General features: G+C 37.6%; 1 protein-coding gene across 1 annotated transcript in view; it reads right to left on the minus strand.

Annotated features, from left to right (window-relative positions):
* The window catches only part of RELN (reelin), a 432,712-nt gene that overhangs the window by 55,005 nt on the left and 356,610 nt on the right, over window positions 1–21,097 (minus strand). The window contains exons 37-43 of the mRNA XM_081101781.1: window positions 16,125–16,209; window positions 15,119–15,301; window positions 13,059–13,230; window positions 12,855–12,957; window positions 10,890–11,119; window positions 3,573–3,793; window positions 1,971–2,118 (exon numbers count right to left, since the gene is read on the minus strand). Coding sequence (XP_080957907.1) covers window positions 1,971–2,118; window positions 3,573–3,793; window positions 10,890–11,119; window positions 12,855–12,957; window positions 13,059–13,230; window positions 15,119–15,301; window positions 16,125–16,209 — 1,142 coding nt within the window. The remainder of the gene's footprint in view (window positions 1–1,970; window positions 2,119–3,572; window positions 3,794–10,889; window positions 11,120–12,854; window positions 12,958–13,058; window positions 13,231–15,118; window positions 15,302–16,124; window positions 16,210–21,097) is intronic.

The following is a 21,097-nucleotide window of genomic DNA, read 5'->3' on the forward strand; positions in this document are numbered from 1 at the left end:
GTAGGGGTCTGAAGATTGTCCAGGTGTGGGAGTGTGTATTGTTATCTATTTAAGGTAAATTTGGATCCTTGTCCTTAGTATCCGAAACAAACAGGAAGAATATAATTAAGAGTTCACCTCATTTATAGGTGAAGTCATCCATTCTCAGTTTATACCAGTAGATTTTTAGATCTCATATTATTGGTTTTGGGAGATACATTTAAATTCACCAGTTGTAACACCTCTTTGTAAAAGGCCAGATATCTTTTGGAAGAGGTGTGTCAACCCTGGGCCTCATTTCTGTCTTTTGTGCCAGGGGCAGGAGAGCATGAGTGTGGGATGGTGGTGATGGTGGGCTATGCCAACCTCTGACTATTGCTGGGTCTGCGATGGATGATACCGGCCATCGAGAACTGTGGCGGCCAGCCAGTGCAGCCTTTCCAGCTGGCAGGGAGGTGGGCAGAGTGGCAGCAAGCAGCTGGGGTGCCAATGAAAACGAGCTCACATGTTATCTTTGGCAGGCAAACTGTTGGTGCCTGGTCTGGCTGCTTGCTACCTGGTAATGCAGCATAAAATTCATGTGTAATCCAATGCATACAGCCAATTATGTATGCATGTCACACACATGAAATATATTGGGGCTTATAATAAAAGTTATCAGTTCCATATATAAAACCATGCATTCTTCATGGGTTCCTCTTCTCCCCTATCTCCATTAACTGTGTATAAGTCTCCTAACATGAGAAAATTGGGATTTTACACAGAGCATTTCGAGGTCAATATATGCAAATCCTACACAGCATGCTACTCAGATGAGATAAATAATGGAGCTTTTAACATTGGGTTAATGGAAAAAATACATGGTTAGTGCTTAGTGACGTTTATATCTATAAAAATAGTAGTCATTTACAGAGAAAAACTTTTAGCATGTTGTCTAGTTGTACTGGGAAAACGTTTTATTAATTTAGTCATAGATAAGTATATATCAGATTTAGAGAAACCTAATAATTTTTAAATTAGAGAACTCAGATGCCAATGATAAATTTGAAAAAAAGAGCATCAAATTAAGTCATATGCATTAAAATAGGATGGTGATAAATACCATCTTGTTTCCTCTAACTATAAAATTATTACCTCACAGATAGAATTGTATTTTCTGTGGGGCATAATCAAATTTATAACTCAATAAATAAAAGAGTTAGGAGGAAGGGAGGATAATATGTTATGATGTATTTTCATTTGCTCTGAAATGTTTCAATAAACAAAAACATCATTCTTTTGTTCACTTGCAAAAATAGGTCAGGGTTCCATTTTACACATGTTATATTGTCTTCTTTATTTTCCTGGCTAAGTGTTTGGCACTCATCAACTGATCAAAGGATTCACTTCTTGACAGGACATAATCCTCTGAGCCAGTTCTAAATGTTTGTTTCTGAGGGACTGTGCTCAATTTAGAAAATGAGTGCTTAGAGTGCATGAGCAAGTCATTGGACAGAAATGCTTATAAAGAATAAGGCTACACTTCAAATGTTGTTAACTTAAATTGCTAATGGATATAAAGTTAATTGTAAATAATTCGAGGGTGTATGGTATTTCCATTAGGCTTTCTATTAAGCATGGTGTAAATAATTTCTACACAGTCCAAGTGCTAATGAAAAGCATTCTGTAGAAGATGGATAAAGAAGTTGCAACATTATTTTCCTGAAGTTAAAGTAAGTTAAATATTGCCATTTCTTAGTCACCATCTTATAACATACCAGATATTAACTTTTGTCTACTTATTGGTATTTTATTTCTGATCTAGTAATTGCACAATTCTCTTTCAGTTTTAAAATGTAAATTATGTAAACTGTGTCTTAATGGAGTCGTTGGTGTGAGAAACTTAGCATTTCCAATGGAAGGCCTTGCCTTTGAGATCTCTTTTTGATTTAATGATGTTCTGCCACTGTACATCACAATGTAATTTTCCAACAACATTCCAAAGTGATTACCTAGCATGCGATAAATCCAGATCTCGTGTCATCAACATGCGCAAGCCATCTTCGTTGAAAAAGAGGTTGTTTCCACTAGAAAGGATTCCACACTTCCGAGATGGCTTCCCACCACTCATTAGTAAGAATCTATCTGATTCCAGCTGACCTGAAAAAGGTAAAAAATGTGGTTTACCTGACTCCAATTATAGTCATATTATTTTTATTTATTTATTTAGTTATATATTTTTAAGGAATATGGTAAGTGCTTTGTGTAGTTCCAAAATATGAAGTCATAAACATCGAAGTCATAGATTTGGGATAAGAGGCCTCTTCAACATTTTAGCAAGTTTGAATTGCTTAACCTTGGCTGTGTTATTTAAGGGTCCAGAGGACAGAAGGAGGGGGACTTTTCCTGAGTATCTATGGTCCAGCCAGATGGGTCCCTCCTTTCTGCTCCTCTGCACCGCAAAGGAAGACACTGGCTACTCACAGAGCGATTCAGGACAAAAGTAAGGCAGGGTATGTGACCATTCCATAGACTTCTTCACTATGCCCTTGCTACTGTGAGGACAGTATCAGGCAAGTGTTACATAGCTTTAACACCGTTGTAATGGGAGAAATTTCAGGATAATTTGATATTTCCTATTAAACAATATTTTTCAAAACAAGCTCTCAAATCTCAGATATTCATCATAGATTTACTTCAGTTTTTTTGATTGTGGTAAAATGCAGATAATACAGAAATCCACCATTTTCATCACGAACAACTCAGTGGCATTCAGCACATTCACAATGCTGTATAGCCATCACTACTACCTAGTTCCAGAACTTCATTTGCATAATGTTTCAAGGTTCATTTATGTTGTAGCCAATATCAGTATTTCATTCCTTTTTATGTCTAATAATATTCCATTGTATTGATATTACCTAAATGTAGTTTTAGAATGTACCTTAAAACCATAAATATAATAATTTCATAGAAACTTGGGAAAAAGAAAATAAGTCTTTAATTTGGGACAAAGGAAAAAATCTTTAATCTCACTATACTAATATAGATAGCTATTACATTTGTTTAGGACTTTCTCTTATGAGGATATTTTTCCACAGTTTTATCAGAGTGCATATCCAAAGGATATTTAATTGTGAATACATTCAATTATTACATCATATGTATTTTTCTATGTTGTAACATTATCGTCACATATAATGTTGATTCTAGGTAAATGAGGTACAGAAAGTGATAAGAGGCTGCTTACTTAGTTGGTGGTAAAGCAATGAAAGGAATTTCCACCTCTGGAAACTTTTCCTTCCATCCAAGAAGATTAACCCTCTATAGATATTTTCTAAAATTACCATTAATGAGAAATTACATGTGATAGCAAAAGTGGTGAAAATAACCTTAGTTTTTCTCAGCTACAGTCTTGTTCTCTCTCACTGACCATTGTTTCAAAAATGGAACCCTATAAAATTCAGAACTAAATGAAGGCTTGGGTAGTTTCAATTGCAGTGATAACTAATGAAGTATTAGAGTGAAACGTAGTGATTACTTCCAAATTACAAATTTTGTTTAAAATGTAAGCTCTTTCATAAAGCTACATAAAATTTATAAGAAGAGATTACCTTCAAAATCATCCTTGAGAAAATCAGGATTTTTGGTGCTTATTTTACAGGTTGGACCTGAGTAGCCAGGATCACATATGCACTTGGTTCCATTGATACAACTCCCATGTCCATTACACATCTCTTCACATTGGGGACCAATATAGACATTATCAATGGCCCATGTCACTGGCTGAGAGCCAACAGGGTAAAATCCTTGGTACCATCGGAAACGCACAGATCTGGAAAAGAGGAACAAGTCTTTCAAAAGCTAATCAATAGAACAACATACCTTCAAAGTAAGCACATCTGATCAATGAGCAGTGGGCAGTTACTATCACTGACTCACACTCAAGAAACAGAAAATATAATTCAATTCTGGGAACACAAGCTCCATTCCTCAATCTATGAGATTTTGCCAATACAGTTCTTGCTCCCTGTAAGCCCTTCCCAATTCTATCACTATGTCAAAATTCTACCTGATCTTCCAACTTTTTCTTTAAAAAAATATTTTTATTGATTTCAGAGTTGAAGGGAGAGGAAGAGAGAGATAGAAACATCAATGATGACAGAGAATCATTGGTCGGCTGCCTCCTGCACACCCTCTACTGGGGATCGAGCCTGCAACCTGAGTATGTGGTCTTGACTGGAATTGAATCCGGGACCCTCCAGTCTGCAAGACGATGCTCTATCCACTGAGCCAAACTAGCTAGGACTCAACTTTTTCTTTTTAAAAATTTTATTTTAGAGAGACAGGGAAATGGGGAGAGAGAACGAGAAAGAGAGAGAGAGAAAAACATTAATTTGTTGTTCCACTTGTTTATGCATTCTTGGTTGATTCTTGCATGTGCCCTGATGGGGATCAAACCTACAACCATGGCATATAGGGATGATGCTCTAACCAACTAAGCTAACCTGGCCAGGGATGCAACTTTTTCAATATTGACTTTCTTGGTGAAGCTTCTTTCATACCTTCTATCTACATTCTGCATAACAATGTTTTTTAAGTGGAGGTGACATTTGCATGACACAAAAGTACATATATTTTTTGTTTTAACTATTTAAAGCACATAACATAGTGGTATTTAGCAGATTCACAGTGTTAGCCAACCATCACCTCTATAGAGTTGCAAGACATTTTCATCACCCCAAAAGGAAACCTTGTGCCTATTAAGCAGTCCCCCTATTCCCCGCCTCTGGCAACCACTAATCTACTTTCTGTCTCTATGGATTTACCTATTCTGGATATTTCATATAATTAGACTCATAAAATAGGTGACCGTTAGTGCCTGGCTTTGTTCACTTAGCATGATGTTTTCAAGGTTAATCCACATTGTAGAAAATATCAGAATTTCATTCCTTTTTATGACTGAATAATGTTCCATTGTATGGATATACCAACTTATTTATTCATTTACCAGCTGATGGATATTTGTTTGTTTCTACCTTGTTACTGTGAATAGTGCTTCTACGAACATTTGTGAACAAGTATTTGCTTAAATACCTATTTTCAATTCTTTTGGGTAAAGTAGTGAACTTGCTGAGTCAGACAGCAGATAACCAGTCCTTTAATTTCTCTCTCCCATAATTCTGACGGGATTTCCATTATTATAGTTGTCACAGGTGTAGGTACTTAAAAGCATATTTTTCCTAATGGCTATGAACTCCTAGAGGCCAATCTCCATGCCTCTTTCTTCTTTGCACCCACTCGTGGTGCCCCATATAGTGTTTCACATACAGTGGATGCTCAGTAACTGTTTGTTGCACAGCATTTGTTGTGAAAAGCCTTATTTTATTCTACTGGTTTATCATCAACCATGTCAAGAGAGAGCCCCAATAGATTATTTTAAAGAGAGGAGTGACAAAATCAGATTTATTTTTAGACCGATGTCTCTTACTTCTTAATTTCTTTTTAAATCAAAGGTACTTTTCCTTTTTATTTTTAAGTGAATTGCCTTTTATTTTTGATGATAGTTAGCCCCTTGGGAATAATCTATATATTTAGGCAGGGGTCCAGAAATAGTTTAGTATATTTTATTATGTACAAAACTCAATTCAAAGAAGATGGATTTATTTCAGAGGAGACAGATATAGAGATGGCATGTATATTCATTTTTGTGCCCTGTGAATCTGTCCAATTTTTAATTATAGTAGAAACCAAATTCAGAATACTTTTTAAAACAGAAATTAGAAGTCAATATTAGGAGCTTTTATTAGGTTTCTAAAGTTTAGTAGAGAGCAAAGCAGATGGAATCAAGTTTTAACCCCAACTTCATTGTTTATATCAAGCCTCTAACTATATTAAGCTGCCCCCAAAATGCCAGTTCATAATTAAATTTATTTTCAAATACTTGTCAGAGTTTAGTCTTGGCCAGGAGCACTTCCTACCTTTTGAACTTTCAGACTGCTGAGCTGAGGGAAATGGCTGGAGTTTTTCTTTGAACAAAAGCCTGCATGGATTTTTTTGAACTTCTTATTTATTCAAGTGTTCTGAATACAAATGAACCACCTTGGTTGGATATTTATTATTGTTCACCTGCCTTGACACAGAAACTGCAAGCGCTATGATAAATGGGCTGAAGGGCCTGGTCTCACTGTGGTTGTCTTCTCCTGAAATCTTATTTTGAAAATCTCTTACTGACACCCTCCCTGGTGAATGTCAGTGCCTGTTCTCCCAAGCCAGTGGTATTCAAAAGAACCTGTTCTTTAAATGTAAACTTAAAATTTCAAGCACACAACAGTGCTTTCATGAAATAGGGGTTTTGGTTGACTCATTATGAAACTGTACAAAGCAAAAGCAATCAGGGGTTTTAAAGACAAAAAAACTCTAGACGAAAAGGACACAAAGGTGATGTGAATAAAATTCAGTGGAAGCTCAACACTTATGCTTCAAATGTGAACTGCCTACATGTGGAGGCAAAAAATGACATGTCTATACCTGAAAACATTGAAAATACTTTTTATGGTGCCCAATGGCCAGTAAATGCACAGAAAGGGGTCATTTAAACATGGGTTATATATTTTTTTTAGCATCTAGCACTTGTGCCATTATTATGTACTGTGCTGAATACAAACCAAGGAATGGTTGACTGAGTTGGAGAAAATTTGACTTTTGCCTTCCAGCAATTCATGCCTGTGTGGTTTTTAAGAAGAGTGTTAATTCTTTTCCTGAAACAAGGACTAGACACCACTATGAAGGCAAATTCTTCTCTTTGCAGAAATGGTTGAATGCAGCTTGAAAGATAGGTTTATACCATTGTGCGAGTGGGCATGCCTCCTTAACGGATTTTCTTTCTTTTCATAGAAATAGAAACGACATGGAATACAAATAACATGATGGACTGAGTTCTGTACCTTTGTTATAACTGGAGGAGGTATATTTTAAACCGACAATGCCAGTCAGCGAAAATATCAGTGTCTACACTTCTCTTGTTCATATTTCCAAATTACATCATCATGCCTTATGTGCCAACAGTCTGGTGGACATGACCAAAGGCTAAGTGAGGCAGGCGCCGCGGCACCAGGGCACTGTCCTGGAGTGGGTCTCCTCACTCAGAACTTCTGATTGGCAGATCTTTGTGACCTTATTTCCTACTCCTTGAAATAATACTCTTTTCATGTGGGAACTTGCTGAAGCAAGTCTCAGTTGTCAAAGCAATCTCAAGTCATGGCTTACAACCTATATGTAGCGTTGTTTTCTATTTAATAATTAGCTGGGAAATTAAAGGTCTATTAAAGAGAAAACCTAGAGCTTCTCAGCAATACCATAATGGTCATGGTACTGGTTGCAGGGGCCTAAGAGATTGGCTCTCCAGGCGCCTTTCCCTGCTTACACTGCCCATAAGCTGGGATTTGGGGGCAGCCAGGCTTCTGTTGCTATTGACTTTCTGGTCACAGCTGAATGGTTCAGATTTTCTTTTCTAGAAATGTGAAATCATGAGTTCCAGAAGATGAGAGCTGTGGTTGCTGAGTGATATTAATACCAACATGATAAAAATGAGGATCACACCTTCTGTGGCTGATGGCCTCACACTTCCTGAGTGGAGTCCATGTTATTATTCTCCAGTATGTTTACAGTAAGTTCTTCCACTCTTTTATACATCTTTATATTTCTTGTAATATGTAACCTTAAATAATACAACTGATTTTGGATAAAAAGATTTTACTGAGCTACAAGCTTATTCCACCTCCGACCCACACCCGTACCCCCACCGTAGCAGTTTTCTGGTTCTGCTGGCTGAATCCTCAGCTCTACCTGTTCCAATGTTCTCCAGAGACTCTCCCTGCCTCCTCGGCGGTCACTTCTAAAGATCCTTGAGGACATTTTGCTTAGTAATGCTTTCTTTTTTTTTTTTTTAAACACAGATTGTCTATTAGAAGACTATCCTGTTGTAAATAGCAAGAATTAATAAATAACATATTGTCTGGCCAGGGTAGCTCAGTGGTTGAGCTCCAACCTATGAACCAGGAGGTCATGGTTCGATTCCAGGTCAGGGTACATGCCTGGGTTGCGGGCTTGATCCCCAGTGTGGGGTGTGCAGTAGGCAGCCGATCAATAATTCTCTCTCATCATTGATGTCTCTCTCTCTCTCCCCCCCTTTCCCTTCCTCTTTGAAATCAATAAAAATAAATTTAAAAAATAAGTAAATATCATATTCAACAACACAAAATATTAAAGCCCTTAACAATTAAATTATAAACATTATGCTGATTATATGAAACGGAATCAACAGATTTATGTTCAAAGATAATGCAGATTTTTGAAAATTCCTTTTCACCCTTTTGGAAAAGTACTAATAGTTTTGCTTGAACACCCAAGACTTCTAATTATGCTGAGCTTCACATCAGGAATGTAAATCTTGTAAGTATAATATTAATACTTTTTTTTAACATACCCTAAAGAATAAGGTCCTTATTCTGAGGGAAAAGACAAATTTTGAGACAAGCTGCTTTGTTGACTTCCTCTCTCTCTTTAAATTTTTTTTTTATTGTTGACACTATTACAGATGTCTTCCATTCCCCGCACCCCATAGCTCACCTTCACCCAGCCCCTGCCCCCTCTCCCTTGGTCCTCACCACACTATTGTCTTTGTTCATAGGCTATGCATATATGTTCTTTAGCTAATCCCCTTACCTTCCTTTATCCAGTCCCCTAAACACCCCACCGACCTCCCCTCTGACATATGTCAGTCTGTTCCATGTATCCATGACTCTGGTTCTATTTGTTCCTCAGTTTATTTTGTTCATTAGATTCCACATATTAGTGAGATCATATGGTATGTGCCTTTCTCTGACTGGCTTATTATGCTTAGCATAATAATCTCTAGGTCTCTCCAGGCTGTCCCAAAGGGTAAGAGTTCCTTCTTTTTTACAGCCATGTAGTATTCCATTGTGTAAAGGTGCCATAGCTTTTTTTATCCACTCATCTGCTGATGGGCACTTGGGCTGTTTCCAGATCTTAGCTATTGTAAAGAACATTGCTATAAGCATAGGGGTGCATATATTATTTCTGATTGGTGTTTTGGGATTCTTAGGATATATACCCAGAAGAATTATCCCTGGGTCAAAAGGCAGTTCCATTTTTAATTTTTTGAGGAAACTCCATATTGTTTTCCATAATGGCTTCCCCAGTCAGCATTCCCACCTGCAGTATAGTAGGGTTCCCTTTTCTCCACATTCTTGCCAGCACTTGCTGTTTGTTGATTTATTGTCACTAGCCATTCTGACAGGTGTGAACTGACTCCTCATTGTAGTTTTAATTTGCATCTCCCTGATTAGTGAGCTTTAGCTTTTTTAAAAAATATATTTTATTGATTTTTTACAGAGAGGAAGGGAGAGAGATAGAGAGTTAGAAACATCGATCAGCTGCCTCCTGCACATCCCCTACTGGGGAAGTGCCCGCAACCCAGGTACATGCCCTTGACCGGAATCGAACCTGGGACCTGTCAGTCCGCAGGCCGATGCTCTATCCACTGAGCCAAACCGGTTATGGCAAGCTTGAGCTTTTTTCATGTCTACTGGCCGCCTGTGTGTCTTCTTTGGAGAACTGTCTATTCAGGTCCTTTACCCATTTTTTAAATTGGATTGTCTGTCTTCCTGGTGTTGAGTTGTATTAGTTATTTATATATTTTTGAGATTAACCCCTTATCAGATGAATTACTGGTGAATATGTTCTCCCATACCATAGGTTCCCTTTTCATTTTATTGATGGTTTCTTTTACTGTGCAGAAGCCTTTTAGCTTGATGTAATCCCATTTGTTTTATTTTTTCCTGTGTTTCCCTCGCCTTCAGAGACTCATCAGCAAAAATATTGCTCAGAGATCTGATATTTTACTGCCTATGTTTTCTTCTAGGATTTGTATGGTTTGTAACTTACATTTAAGTCTTTTATCCATTTTGAGTTTATTCTTGTGTATGGTGTAAGTTGGTGGTCTGGATGTATTGTTTTGCATGTACCTGTCCATTTTTCCCAACACCATTTATTGAAGAGACTGCTTTTACTCTATTGTATGCCCTTGCTTCCTTTGTCAAATATTAATTGACCATAATGGTGTGGGTTGATTTCTGGGCTCTTTGTTCTGTCCCATTGACCTATATACTTGCTCTTGTGCCAGTACTCTGTGTTTCACTTACAGCTGTAAACCTAATTCTGCCCCATCTTGTATATGTAACAAGATTGCTGACAGAGGGCCCTGGCTGGTGTGGCTCAATTGGTTGGAGCATTGTCCTGTACCGTAATAGGCTTTGGGTTCAATTCTGGTCAGGGCACATATGGGAGGCAAGAGATCAATGTTTCTCTCTCTCTCTCACCAATAAAAATGTATTCTTGGGTGAGGATTTAAAAAAATGCTGACAGAGGTTGACAAAGTAGAAATGCCTGTGGAAAGACTACTAACAATTTTTTTGAGACAAGTGAAACATTCTGTAGGCTTCCATCATCCATGTGTCTTTTCCCTGCACAAGAAACATCGGTAGATGTTTGAAAGCCATAAAATTCCTACTGCATTTATATTGTGATGGAGGAGGGAATGGGAAGGGTTACATTAGGGGAAAGTCATATTTCTGTTGCTTCCCAATTGATCTTATAAAGAACCAAGGGGGATATGAACCCTTTGACAGAGTGCTGTCCCTTTTGTGCTCCTTTAAATCTATCTTCAAACCATAAGTTAGTAGTATGTTAGTTCAGCGTCCTATGTTTTAAACATACATCAGTCTGTTTCAAGTGAAGAAATGAAGAAGAAATTTGAAGGTGGAAATTTCTCCAATAAAGTCAATGATGATGCCAAAAGAAAACCACCAAATGAAAAATAAATGTGGCATAAAGCCGCAGGTCCTTACCCGCAAAGGTGCAGCTTCCCGAAGTGCACAACCTCTCTCCGCCAGCCCTGGGTGGTCCCTGCGTAGTAAGTGCTGCTCGGGTGGTGCTCAGTGGAGCACAAGGAGCTGATGTGGCCGCTGCTGTGGTAGCAGAGGGGGAGCAGCAGGTGCCAGGTTGCTCCAAAGTCCCTTGAAAATTCCAGTTTTATTGGCTCAGCAGATGAGCTATCAGTTGAGCATCCAACGTTGATCTTGGGGAAGAAGAAAAAATGACACAAATTACCTTGAAGCAATAAGCCTTGAAATGATTCACCACATCATTATTATCTTGAGTCCATTTCCTGGGAACTGTCTTGCTGAAATATTAAACACTATGAAATTCTGTTTTGCTTGAGTAATATCGGATATTACCTTTAAGTAATACTTTTTCATAAAGAAACTCAATGGGTCTCATGAAAAATTTATTTCCCTTCATTTTATTAAGAAACAACAACTAGGAAGTGGGTAAAGCAGAGGCTGGCACAGAATTCTGGTTCTTACCTTTGGCCTACTTTCATGGCCAAGCCAAATTAATAGTAATGAAAAGACTCTCTCTCTAATTCTAATCATCAGTTTTTTCTAGTCTGCTAGGCAGAAATACCTTCCATTTTCCTTTTTGTGACACCTTCCAAATACATGTAATCCCAGTTTTGCATGAGGAGAATCTTCAACATATTTTTAATATTAAAATCATTTTTCCCAGAACAGGGAGGGCATTCTTAGAAAGATCTTTTTAACAATTAAGGAAATAACCCTTCCAGTCCTTTCCCCATATTTTCAAGTAAATTAAACTAAAACATAATTAAGTAAATGCATCTGATTTTGTCTTATGAAATTTTTTTCTCTTCCCATTGAGATAATATTTTTTTGCTATCATAGCAACCGGGTATATATATATATATATATATATATATATATATATAGCAACAGGATATATTTATATCTATATTTACTTAACTTATTGATTATTGTTGAACTTACTCCCCTTACCTCTGGTGAATAAACTATTGAGATTTGATAACCTTTTTAACTATAGGCATTTGTTTCTACTTGGAGTCTTTTGATAACAGAACTTTTTTATTAATATTTAAAGCAAAAATTTAGAAAATATAACTGAAAGTCATATAAGGAACTTAAAATTAGAAAACCTAACAGAAAATTTAGAATAAATATAGAATAATTTCTTCACCAAGGCATCATTTGGTCCCTGACTTTGAAAATGTAAGAGATACCTCTAATTTAGAGACTACAGAGAGTTACTCTAAAGCAAATATTCAGAACTGTGTTGATGCAATGAGACACTATTTTAAGAAAGTCTGCCCAACGATATGACACGAGTATCTCTGGAGGTTAGTACTCCTGAAGCCGGGCATAATGCACCTTTGGTTCTGCTAATTTTATCTAAGTTTTTGAAATAATAAAGGTTTTAAAAATTACATTATTAATTACTTTATTGAAAAATAGAGCTCATGAATATTCATGAAATACACAGAGAAAATACATTTGAAATTATAAAAACAGTGCAGTATTATTTTATCTGTAAAATTCATGACACCATGGTAAATATTACATATATGTGCTGGCATTATATAGGCTATAGTTACATTGACTTCGGTCCTAAGTAACACATAACAATTATGGAAATAATAATACTAGAAGAGTAGGGTCCTTTTTTATACTTATAATGTTTAAAATAATTTATTTCAACAACTTCCCATTTTAGAAGGTGGGAGATTATGTCATAAGTAAAGGACAAAAATTCAGGAATAAACCTTAGTATGACAATTCATTCTGCTAATAAAAATGAGTTACGATGTAAAACCTGTTTTGTCCTTGTATAAAAATGGAAAGACATAATGCATGAAATTATCTGATATTTTCCTCTTTGTTCCTAGGTTTTGCTCATGATAAAATGTAAAGCATTTCTGGTAGAACAAAGCCAAGTACCTCAAATTGTATGATGGTGTTCTCATTCACACTGAGGTCGCGGGTGGTAATGGAATGCTCACCGACTTCATTTGAAACGAACACCATAGCTGAATCTTCCTCACTGTCATACAAAACAACAACAAGGAATCCGTTTAGGCAAAAGTTCATTGTGATTTGTAGAGAGCAGTGGTTTTATTTTTAGTTTCTGAATTAAATACTTACGGTGCTCCCTTTGAAGAATATGGGCAATAAAGACCAATGTTACCACCAGGATAGAAAAACCAATTGTCTTCTCTGGGCCCAAAGTCAAATGTATCCAGAAGCATCACAGGGTTGTTTAAATTATTTCCATCAATAATGAAGTCATCAATGATCCAGATTTCTTCTTTCTTACCTAAGGTATTTTGGAGAAAGCAAGTTTTTCCAATGGTGAAAATCAGATGGACATTTTGCTCATGGAAGAAAGTCAAGGACAGAGGGACTCAGTAACAACAGGTTAAACATATGCCTTGGCAATGAAACACTAACTATATAACACTGTGTTTACAGTGATTATAGTGACAGTATAAAACAAATTAAGCTTTCAATCATATTAAATTGACACAGGATGGAACAGCCTTATTAATTCAAGAAAGATGTGACAAACAACTTGTGAAAGTGTGCTGCCTTTTTTGTCATAGTGGTGCTACTAACCCTCCCAGTGACAAGAGTGAGCTTTGAGTTTGTTTTCATGGTTTCAGGGAATATATAAGATGTATGGATCTGTGAGGATGGGCAGTCAACCTTCAGACTTAGGACAGAGCTATACTAACTAGTCTATTCAAGAAGCAGCTCATGATTTTAGAGTTAACCCAGGGTTTAGCATCATGTTTTTGTCAGGCTGAAGGATCATGGCTATTAAAACACTGCCTGATGCATAATTTTATTTAATTGTTAAAAACTATACAGAAGAAAATACTGTTATATACTTTATTTTTTCTTCATGATTTTCAAAACATCGGTTTATTTAAAGGTATGCGGAAATACCCAGAAAACTAGTAAAATCACTCCTTAGGCTGTCATAGAATTTGATTCATGGCTTAGGTTGGGTGTGTAGGGAAGATATTACTAAGTAGATAAGAAAGGCAAACGAAGGCTACTTTTGCAAAGCACTGTTTACATTGAATTGAAAGCAAGATAAAGACCATGCCAAGCAGAAACGTCAAGATTTCCCAAGGTCGCTTTTTCACAGGTTCCTATTTTTAGTACAATTCTTACAAAATATAAAAAAGTACTTTTAAACAGGAGCCTGTAGGAGTAACCTGGTGATTTAAATGGTTCTCTCTCTCCTTCATTTTGGAAGCAGTTGGTGAAAACAATAAAGAAAAACCAGGTAAGCATTCCAAACATAACACAAAGACAATATCCTTTGGACTGTGAAACTGGTTGCATTCCTTTGTGAATTTTTATTTGGTCCAAATAGAAAAGATTATATTTAACATAAATATAAAAGGTACAAAACATAAAATACTAAGTTTTCTCTTCACAACAAATTAAAAGTATTTACTTTGACTTATTAGTTATAAAGGAAATGCTCAGGTTAAATTTTAGAGATGGCAGTACATTTTTCTTATTTATTTCTGTGTTACCTCTGCAAAGAATCTGCTTAATGTGGTATTTCCATGCTTACATAGACCATTACATGCATAATTTGGGAGAGTCTGGTCCTTTATAATCAGCAGTTAATAGAAATATAGGATGCAATAAAACATTAAAAATTTGTAAAATCATTTTGACCATTTGAAAATGCTATTAAATTATACATTCACTTTGCCTTTTCAACTGAAACAAGTGTATGTGATAAGAATATTTTATCTAAGGCACTATCTGCTTGGTGTAAGCCCTCTCACTTTGTCATGGAATTTTGCTATAATGTTCTATCTCGCTAATGAAATGCCACACTCAGAAGAACTGTGTGTTCCTAAATGAATTCAGCAAAAAACGTAGTTACAATTGATGAGTGCCTAATGGTAATGTTGGATTATTTTTTAAAAACCTTAGACCTATGACAAGATTCAGTTATATTTTCATCATCAAGAGAATTTATGAATCAAATATGAAGAGATGGTAAAGACATATATAAAGTTAAATATTAACTGAGACTCCTCGAAAGTGAAGCATGTGAAATGTGCGTGATGAATAGCTAAGCCACTCAGTTGATAAACACTTCCTCCCACTTTAGAAACAAACGTGCTAACATGACACAGTCAGTGCTGATCATAAGAAAACATGTGCATTTTTACCGTTATTATAAGGCTGCCAGAGTCTGAATCTTGTAGCATTGGTTTGGGCGGTGTATGGCAAGGGAACATTAATGAAAAGTATGTTGGTCATTTGAGGGAAATAAAACTCATCCATCAGGTGCCAAGTGATTCCCCCATTGACAGAGAATTGCAATAGAATAGAGTGAGACCTCTCTGGAGTGCCTAGAAAGAAGATAACACAAGCATAAGACATTCTGTGCTAAAACGGGGAAACAGTCTGCTCTTAGACTAGTCTTTTGGCATCACTGCATAAGCTGACTTATATTCACATAGAGGTTTTGTAGTCCAAATACTTCAGAGGGACCTTACAGTAATAACAGGTTGAATTTTCTGTATGAATATATCTCAAAAAACACAACAAATTTTGGATTTTCATACAACAGTATCTCCTCTTTCCAGCTATAGACATATCTTTGTGTTTTCATTTAGGAAATATTACATAAACTTTTTTTTAATTCTTTTGGCATCCCAAGTTTACAGAGGATCAAACATTTAAATCTCCGGATACAAATAAAAATCTATTTGAAAATTTGTTATATACAATTGGCATTATTTGTCAAGAAAGTTACTTAGTAAATATGAAATCTCAGAATGACAAAGAGTTGGTTTTTTTGAATTCACATATGTAAAAGAAAATCCAAAATTTCTATGAGTTAAAAATGTTTAATTTTAAAATTCTTACAGCTAGAAAGTAGTGGTGGAAAATGACTCAGGGACATGATGATAAATTTAACTACCACAGAACTAGTATGATTATTATAGCTATGTGCAATTATTATAAAATCAGTAATCTTACCTTCTATCAAGATGAATTTTATTATAGAAGAACATTTGTTAACCTTTATGTACTTAAATTTATGTTAGCTCTTCCATATGATAAAATTTATGGACCTCAAATACATTAATTCTTTGTGGATAAGGAATTGTGCATGGGAGAATTTTCTTGAAGGGAAATAATAAAATCATACCCATAGAAATGACTTACCTTTTGCTATAAATCTAAGTGAAAACTGGACATACATGGTATTGGTACAGTCTAGATCTCTTGAAATAAGCATCCTTAGTCCTTCCTGAAAACAAAAATATAGTATGTTAAGCAATCTGACTTCATTGAAAAATTATTTTGATTTCCTATACCCTAACTTGGATCAGCTAAATAACAGATACACACATGTAATGATCAAGAAGCCATATTTGGTCTAGTATAAAAGGAAAAATTGATAGTTTCCGCTTTCTTAAAGGCTTTCATTTCCTATGCCTGAATGACACAATTGCATTATCTCAAGTCTAAATCACATTTTGCTGTGACTATGAGAAAAAAGTGCAAAAATGATAGCATTATATATCTACAGGCCTTTTTTTAAAAAAAATAGCCTCCTTTGATCCCAGCATGCTGTGAGCAGACTAACGAGGAAACAGACGGAAAGTGTGCCGAGTGCTCCTGCTGGAAGCTGGGAACTAATGGGTGAATTCCTCAGGGTCCCAGGGAGTCCTCGGAACTTACCACCCCTTTGCGCACTCTGACAGCCCCGGGGGGCTCTCATTCAGGCTGACACAACGCCCTCCAGCTGCTCAAGTTAAATAAGGCATAACTAAGCGAGTCCTCCTGCCTGGGCTCTACCCGCTCATGCAGAGAAGCCGAGGGAGGAGGAAAATGGTCACATTAGCTTTAGCAATTTTTTTCTGCTAATAACTATTTCTGGTTGCCTGGCAATGACAGCTCCATAGCTTGTTTTCTATGTGTGTATACAGGACTGCAGTGAAGGCCAATCAAATTTCACCATCAACATGTCCTAAGTTAAATTTTTATAAGTTAAAAAAAAATTTTAATTTTAAAATTCTTACAGCTAGAAAGTAGTGGTGGAAAAAGACTCAGGGACATGATGATAAATTTAACTAAAGTTAAAAGGTCCAAACTGTTTTTTTTGTAGTTTTTCAGCTGTGACTTCTGAATGAAGTGACTTTTTGGTGGTGAAGGGCTATGTTATCCTGAGTAACACTGTCAATTGATTTTTTTTAAAAACAAATACCAAATAGATTTAGGCAAAGCAAATTCTTCCTCTTCTCCAGAACATCTGCTATAGAGCACTTTCCGCGATAGCTGAAACATTTTACATAGAACTGATTTTGTAATAGCAACCGCATACTGTCCACAACAGGCTCTGTTCTAAAACTGACGCCTCTCATTTAAAGCCCCTAGCACTCCTAAGGGGACGATGTTACTCTCTTCATGTTGCAGGTAAAAATGACACTCAGAGGGACAGTAACAGTTTTTAAGTGGTGGTGACAGGATTTGAACCCGGACAGGTCAGATTCTGAAACTTATCCTCCATCCTTCCTAAGATACCAGTGTTGATTTTTTTTTTTAATTTAAAAATATTTTGAAAGCAGTGTTGATTTTTTAAATTTAAAAATATTATTATTGATTTTAGAGAGGAAGGGAGAGAGAGTTAGAAACGTCAATGATAAGAGGGAATCACTGATTGGCTGCCTCCTGCACATCCCCTACTGGGCATGTGCCCTGACCAGGATCGAACTGTGACCTCCTGGTTCATAGGTTGACGCCCAACCACTGAGCCACACTGACCAGGCACCAGTGTTTTGTTGATTAAATCATCTTTTGGTTTAAGGATAAGAAATCCACATAATATTAAATTTAGAATTTGAGAATTATTTGATATTGTATGAAAACGCAACTGCATTTAAACGCATGCTTGAACTTGACGAAGCATAGATTCAAACTTCCAGGACTGAAGGTTGTCATGTAACAAGCCTTATATTTCCAGTCGTCGTTTTTCTTTTATCCTAATAACTCACTGCCTTACTCAGCCTGTGACATTGAATCAATGCCTGTTCTTACTGAGTCAAGGTCATTACACTCTCCCTCATACACTAGCAAGCACTAAAGCTTGGATGTTTTTGCAACTTGATGTGAAGGTGGCAGTTATGGGGGAAGGTGTCTTCTTCAGCTTGTAATGAAAAGGCTTTGCCCTAACCGGTTTGGCCCAGTGGTTAGAGCGTCGGCCTGTGGACTGAAGGGTCCCAGGTTCGATTTCGGTCAAGGGCATGTACCTTGGTTGCGGGCATATCCCCAGTAGGGGGTGTGAAGGAGGCAGCTGATCGATGTTCCTCTCTCACTTATGTTTCTAACTCTCTCTTCCTCTCCCTTCCTCTTTGTAAAAAAAATCAATGAAATATATTAAAAAAAAAGAAAAAGCTTTGAGGTGGTTAGTTGATAGATCCAACTAATACATATCCCTTGCTAGTATTAAGAAAAAGGACTACAACTACCCTTCCCCCTTTTATTATGGAATATAAGTATACTAGTAAGTTGTTCCATATAATTGAAAAAGTTCCGGGGTGTCTAATTTTATACTTCACTTTGTAAGAGCAATTTTGTTGAGAGTGGGTATGATCTGTAATATGTAAATATCTTCCTTTTATATTTGTAGTATTTGTTTACAGTCCAGCACTTGACATTGATAATTACATGGTGAATCGGTCAGGCTTGGGTTCTGCATATATTCTAGTTCATGTACCAGCAGATATTTTTCTTTTGTCATTGTTTTTCCAGGTTCGGTAATCCATTTGTGCTAAATGTGAGAATTTCTTTTGCATACAACAAGCTATTTTAACTGATACAATTCCTGAATCTATAAACATTAAAAAGAGACTATCATTTCTTTTTTCATGAAAGAATGCCTTTCTAGGTCAAACTACAACCTACTGAATGGCACACGCTAAGCCCTCACTACATCTTGCTGAGCTGATGGATAATATGTCTAATACATATAATGCTTGGCTGCTCTTGCATTTGGGTGGCTACAGGGAAAAAATAAAAGACTATATGTCTTCCTCCTTCATCGGGTCTAGGGACCAGGTTAATTCTACTGCTTAACAATTTACCAGGGAGAGATATTTGAATTATGAAAGGTGACAGGGCTTCTCACATTTTTATCCTGTCAACAGTTTCAAACGGATCAGAAGTGAGCTAGTGGTAATGAGAGCTAAAGCCTTAGATAAGACTAAACCCCCACCCACCTCCCCCCTCCACACACAACAAAACCCAGTAGTCCTACCTCAATTTCTTTGGTTCCTCATAACTCTTAGAGTGTAAGTCTCAGACTCCTAAGCATTTTTTCTAACTAATCCAAAACTCGAGAAAGTTCTAAATTCAAACAAGGATGATAGGCAGCACCTATTAGCTATAATTGAAAAAGTTCCGGGGTGTCTAATTTTCAAGTGTTAGGTGTTAATCATTAATGTTGTACAGAAATCCATGCAGATTTCTGTTAAAGATTTCATTTGCACACCTAGATTAGCTGGTTTTCCCATGCTGAGAGAGACTTGACAAAGCATGGGTTCACATACGCAGATGTGCCAGCTCAGCACGGAGCTTCACACAATCGCCTGACATTTCTCTAACCAGATATCTAGGATGAAATAGAAAAAATACTAACAGTGCTTGAGAATGCTATTTAACTTGACTTAAATGTTTGGTTTCTTAGTGAAAAAATGGTTCTATTGGTGGGGGCAAAAGGAAAGAAAAAGCAAAGACTTTTCACAAAATTATTTTAGCCCGGCCAGTTTGGCTCAGCGGTTGAGCATCGACCTATGAACCAGGAGGTCAGGGTTCCATTCCTGGTCAGGGCACATGCACGGTTTATGGGCTTGATCCCCAATAGGGGGCATACAGGAGCAGCCGATCAATGATTTTCTCACTGATGTTTCTATCTTGTTCTCCCTCTCCCTTCCTCTTTTAAATCAATAAAAAATATATTAAAAAACTATTTTAAAATATTGCAAATTAAATCGTCAGTAATAAAGTGTTACATTCCAGAAGTGAAAATTCTAGAAATTGCATCTGTATAATTTTTACGTCTATGATTCAAGAAGAAAGTAAAGAAGTATGGTTACCAAAGTGGAGGAAAAAATTTTATGCCTAAGTGGTCATAAATAATACACTGAATAGAAGAGGAAACACGGTTTGGGCGAGGAGACAATAGTCTACACTAATAAAAGAGAAACATGGTAATTGGCGTACGACCGCTACCCTTTTCATTGGCTAATCAGCGAGATATACAAATTAACTGTCAGCCAAGATGGCGGCCGGCAGCCAGGCAGCTTGAAACTAACATGAGGCTTGCTTGCTTCAGTGACAGAGGATCGTTGGAGGAAAGCAACGTTCCCTGCTTGCGGCTGCAGGCCTCTGAGCGGGCAGTTTAAGAAACATTGTAACAAATACCGCCGTACTTCAGCCAGCAGATTCGCAACATTGTAAGCAAAGGCCAGAAACTGACTTTCAGGCGCGGAGGCCTAAGAGCTGGAGCCAAGCCTCAAGGTAAAGCTGGCCCAGAATAAAAAAAAAAAAAAAAAAGAAAAAAAAGGAGCAGTTGGGAACTTCAGTCACTCCCAGCCTGAAAACAACCCTCAGCCCCTCACCCAGACTGGCCAGGCACCCCAGTGGGGACCCCCACCCTGATCCAGGACACCCTTCAGGGCAAACCAGCCGGCCCCACCCATGCACCAGGCCTCTGCCTTATATAGTAAAAGGGTAATATGCCTCCCGGCACCGGGCACCGGGATCAGCGTGACAGGGGGCAGCGCCCAAAACCCCTGATCGCCCTGCGGCTCTGTGTGTGACAGGGGGCGGGGCCCCAACCCCCTGAGCAGCCCTGCTCTGTGCCTGATAGGGGGGAGCTCCCCAACCCCGCCCCCCCACGGGCCCTACTCTGTGTGTGATGGGGTAGAGCCATAACCTCCCCATCGGCCCTGCCCTGAGTGTGAGAGTGGCGGCGCCCCAACCCCCTGATGGGCCCTGCTCTGTGTGTGGTGGGGGCAGCGCCCCAACCCCGATTGGCCCTGCTCTGTGCGTGACAGGGGGTGGTGCCGCAACCGCCCCATCGACCCTGCCTTGAGTGTGACAGGGGACGGTGCCCCAACCCCCCAATCGGCCCT

Source organism: Myotis nattereri (assembly GCF_964212035.1).
Source record: "Myotis nattereri genome assembly, chromosome: 11".
NCBI classification, from domain to species: Eukaryota; Metazoa; Chordata; class Mammalia; order Chiroptera; family Vespertilionidae; genus Myotis; species Myotis nattereri.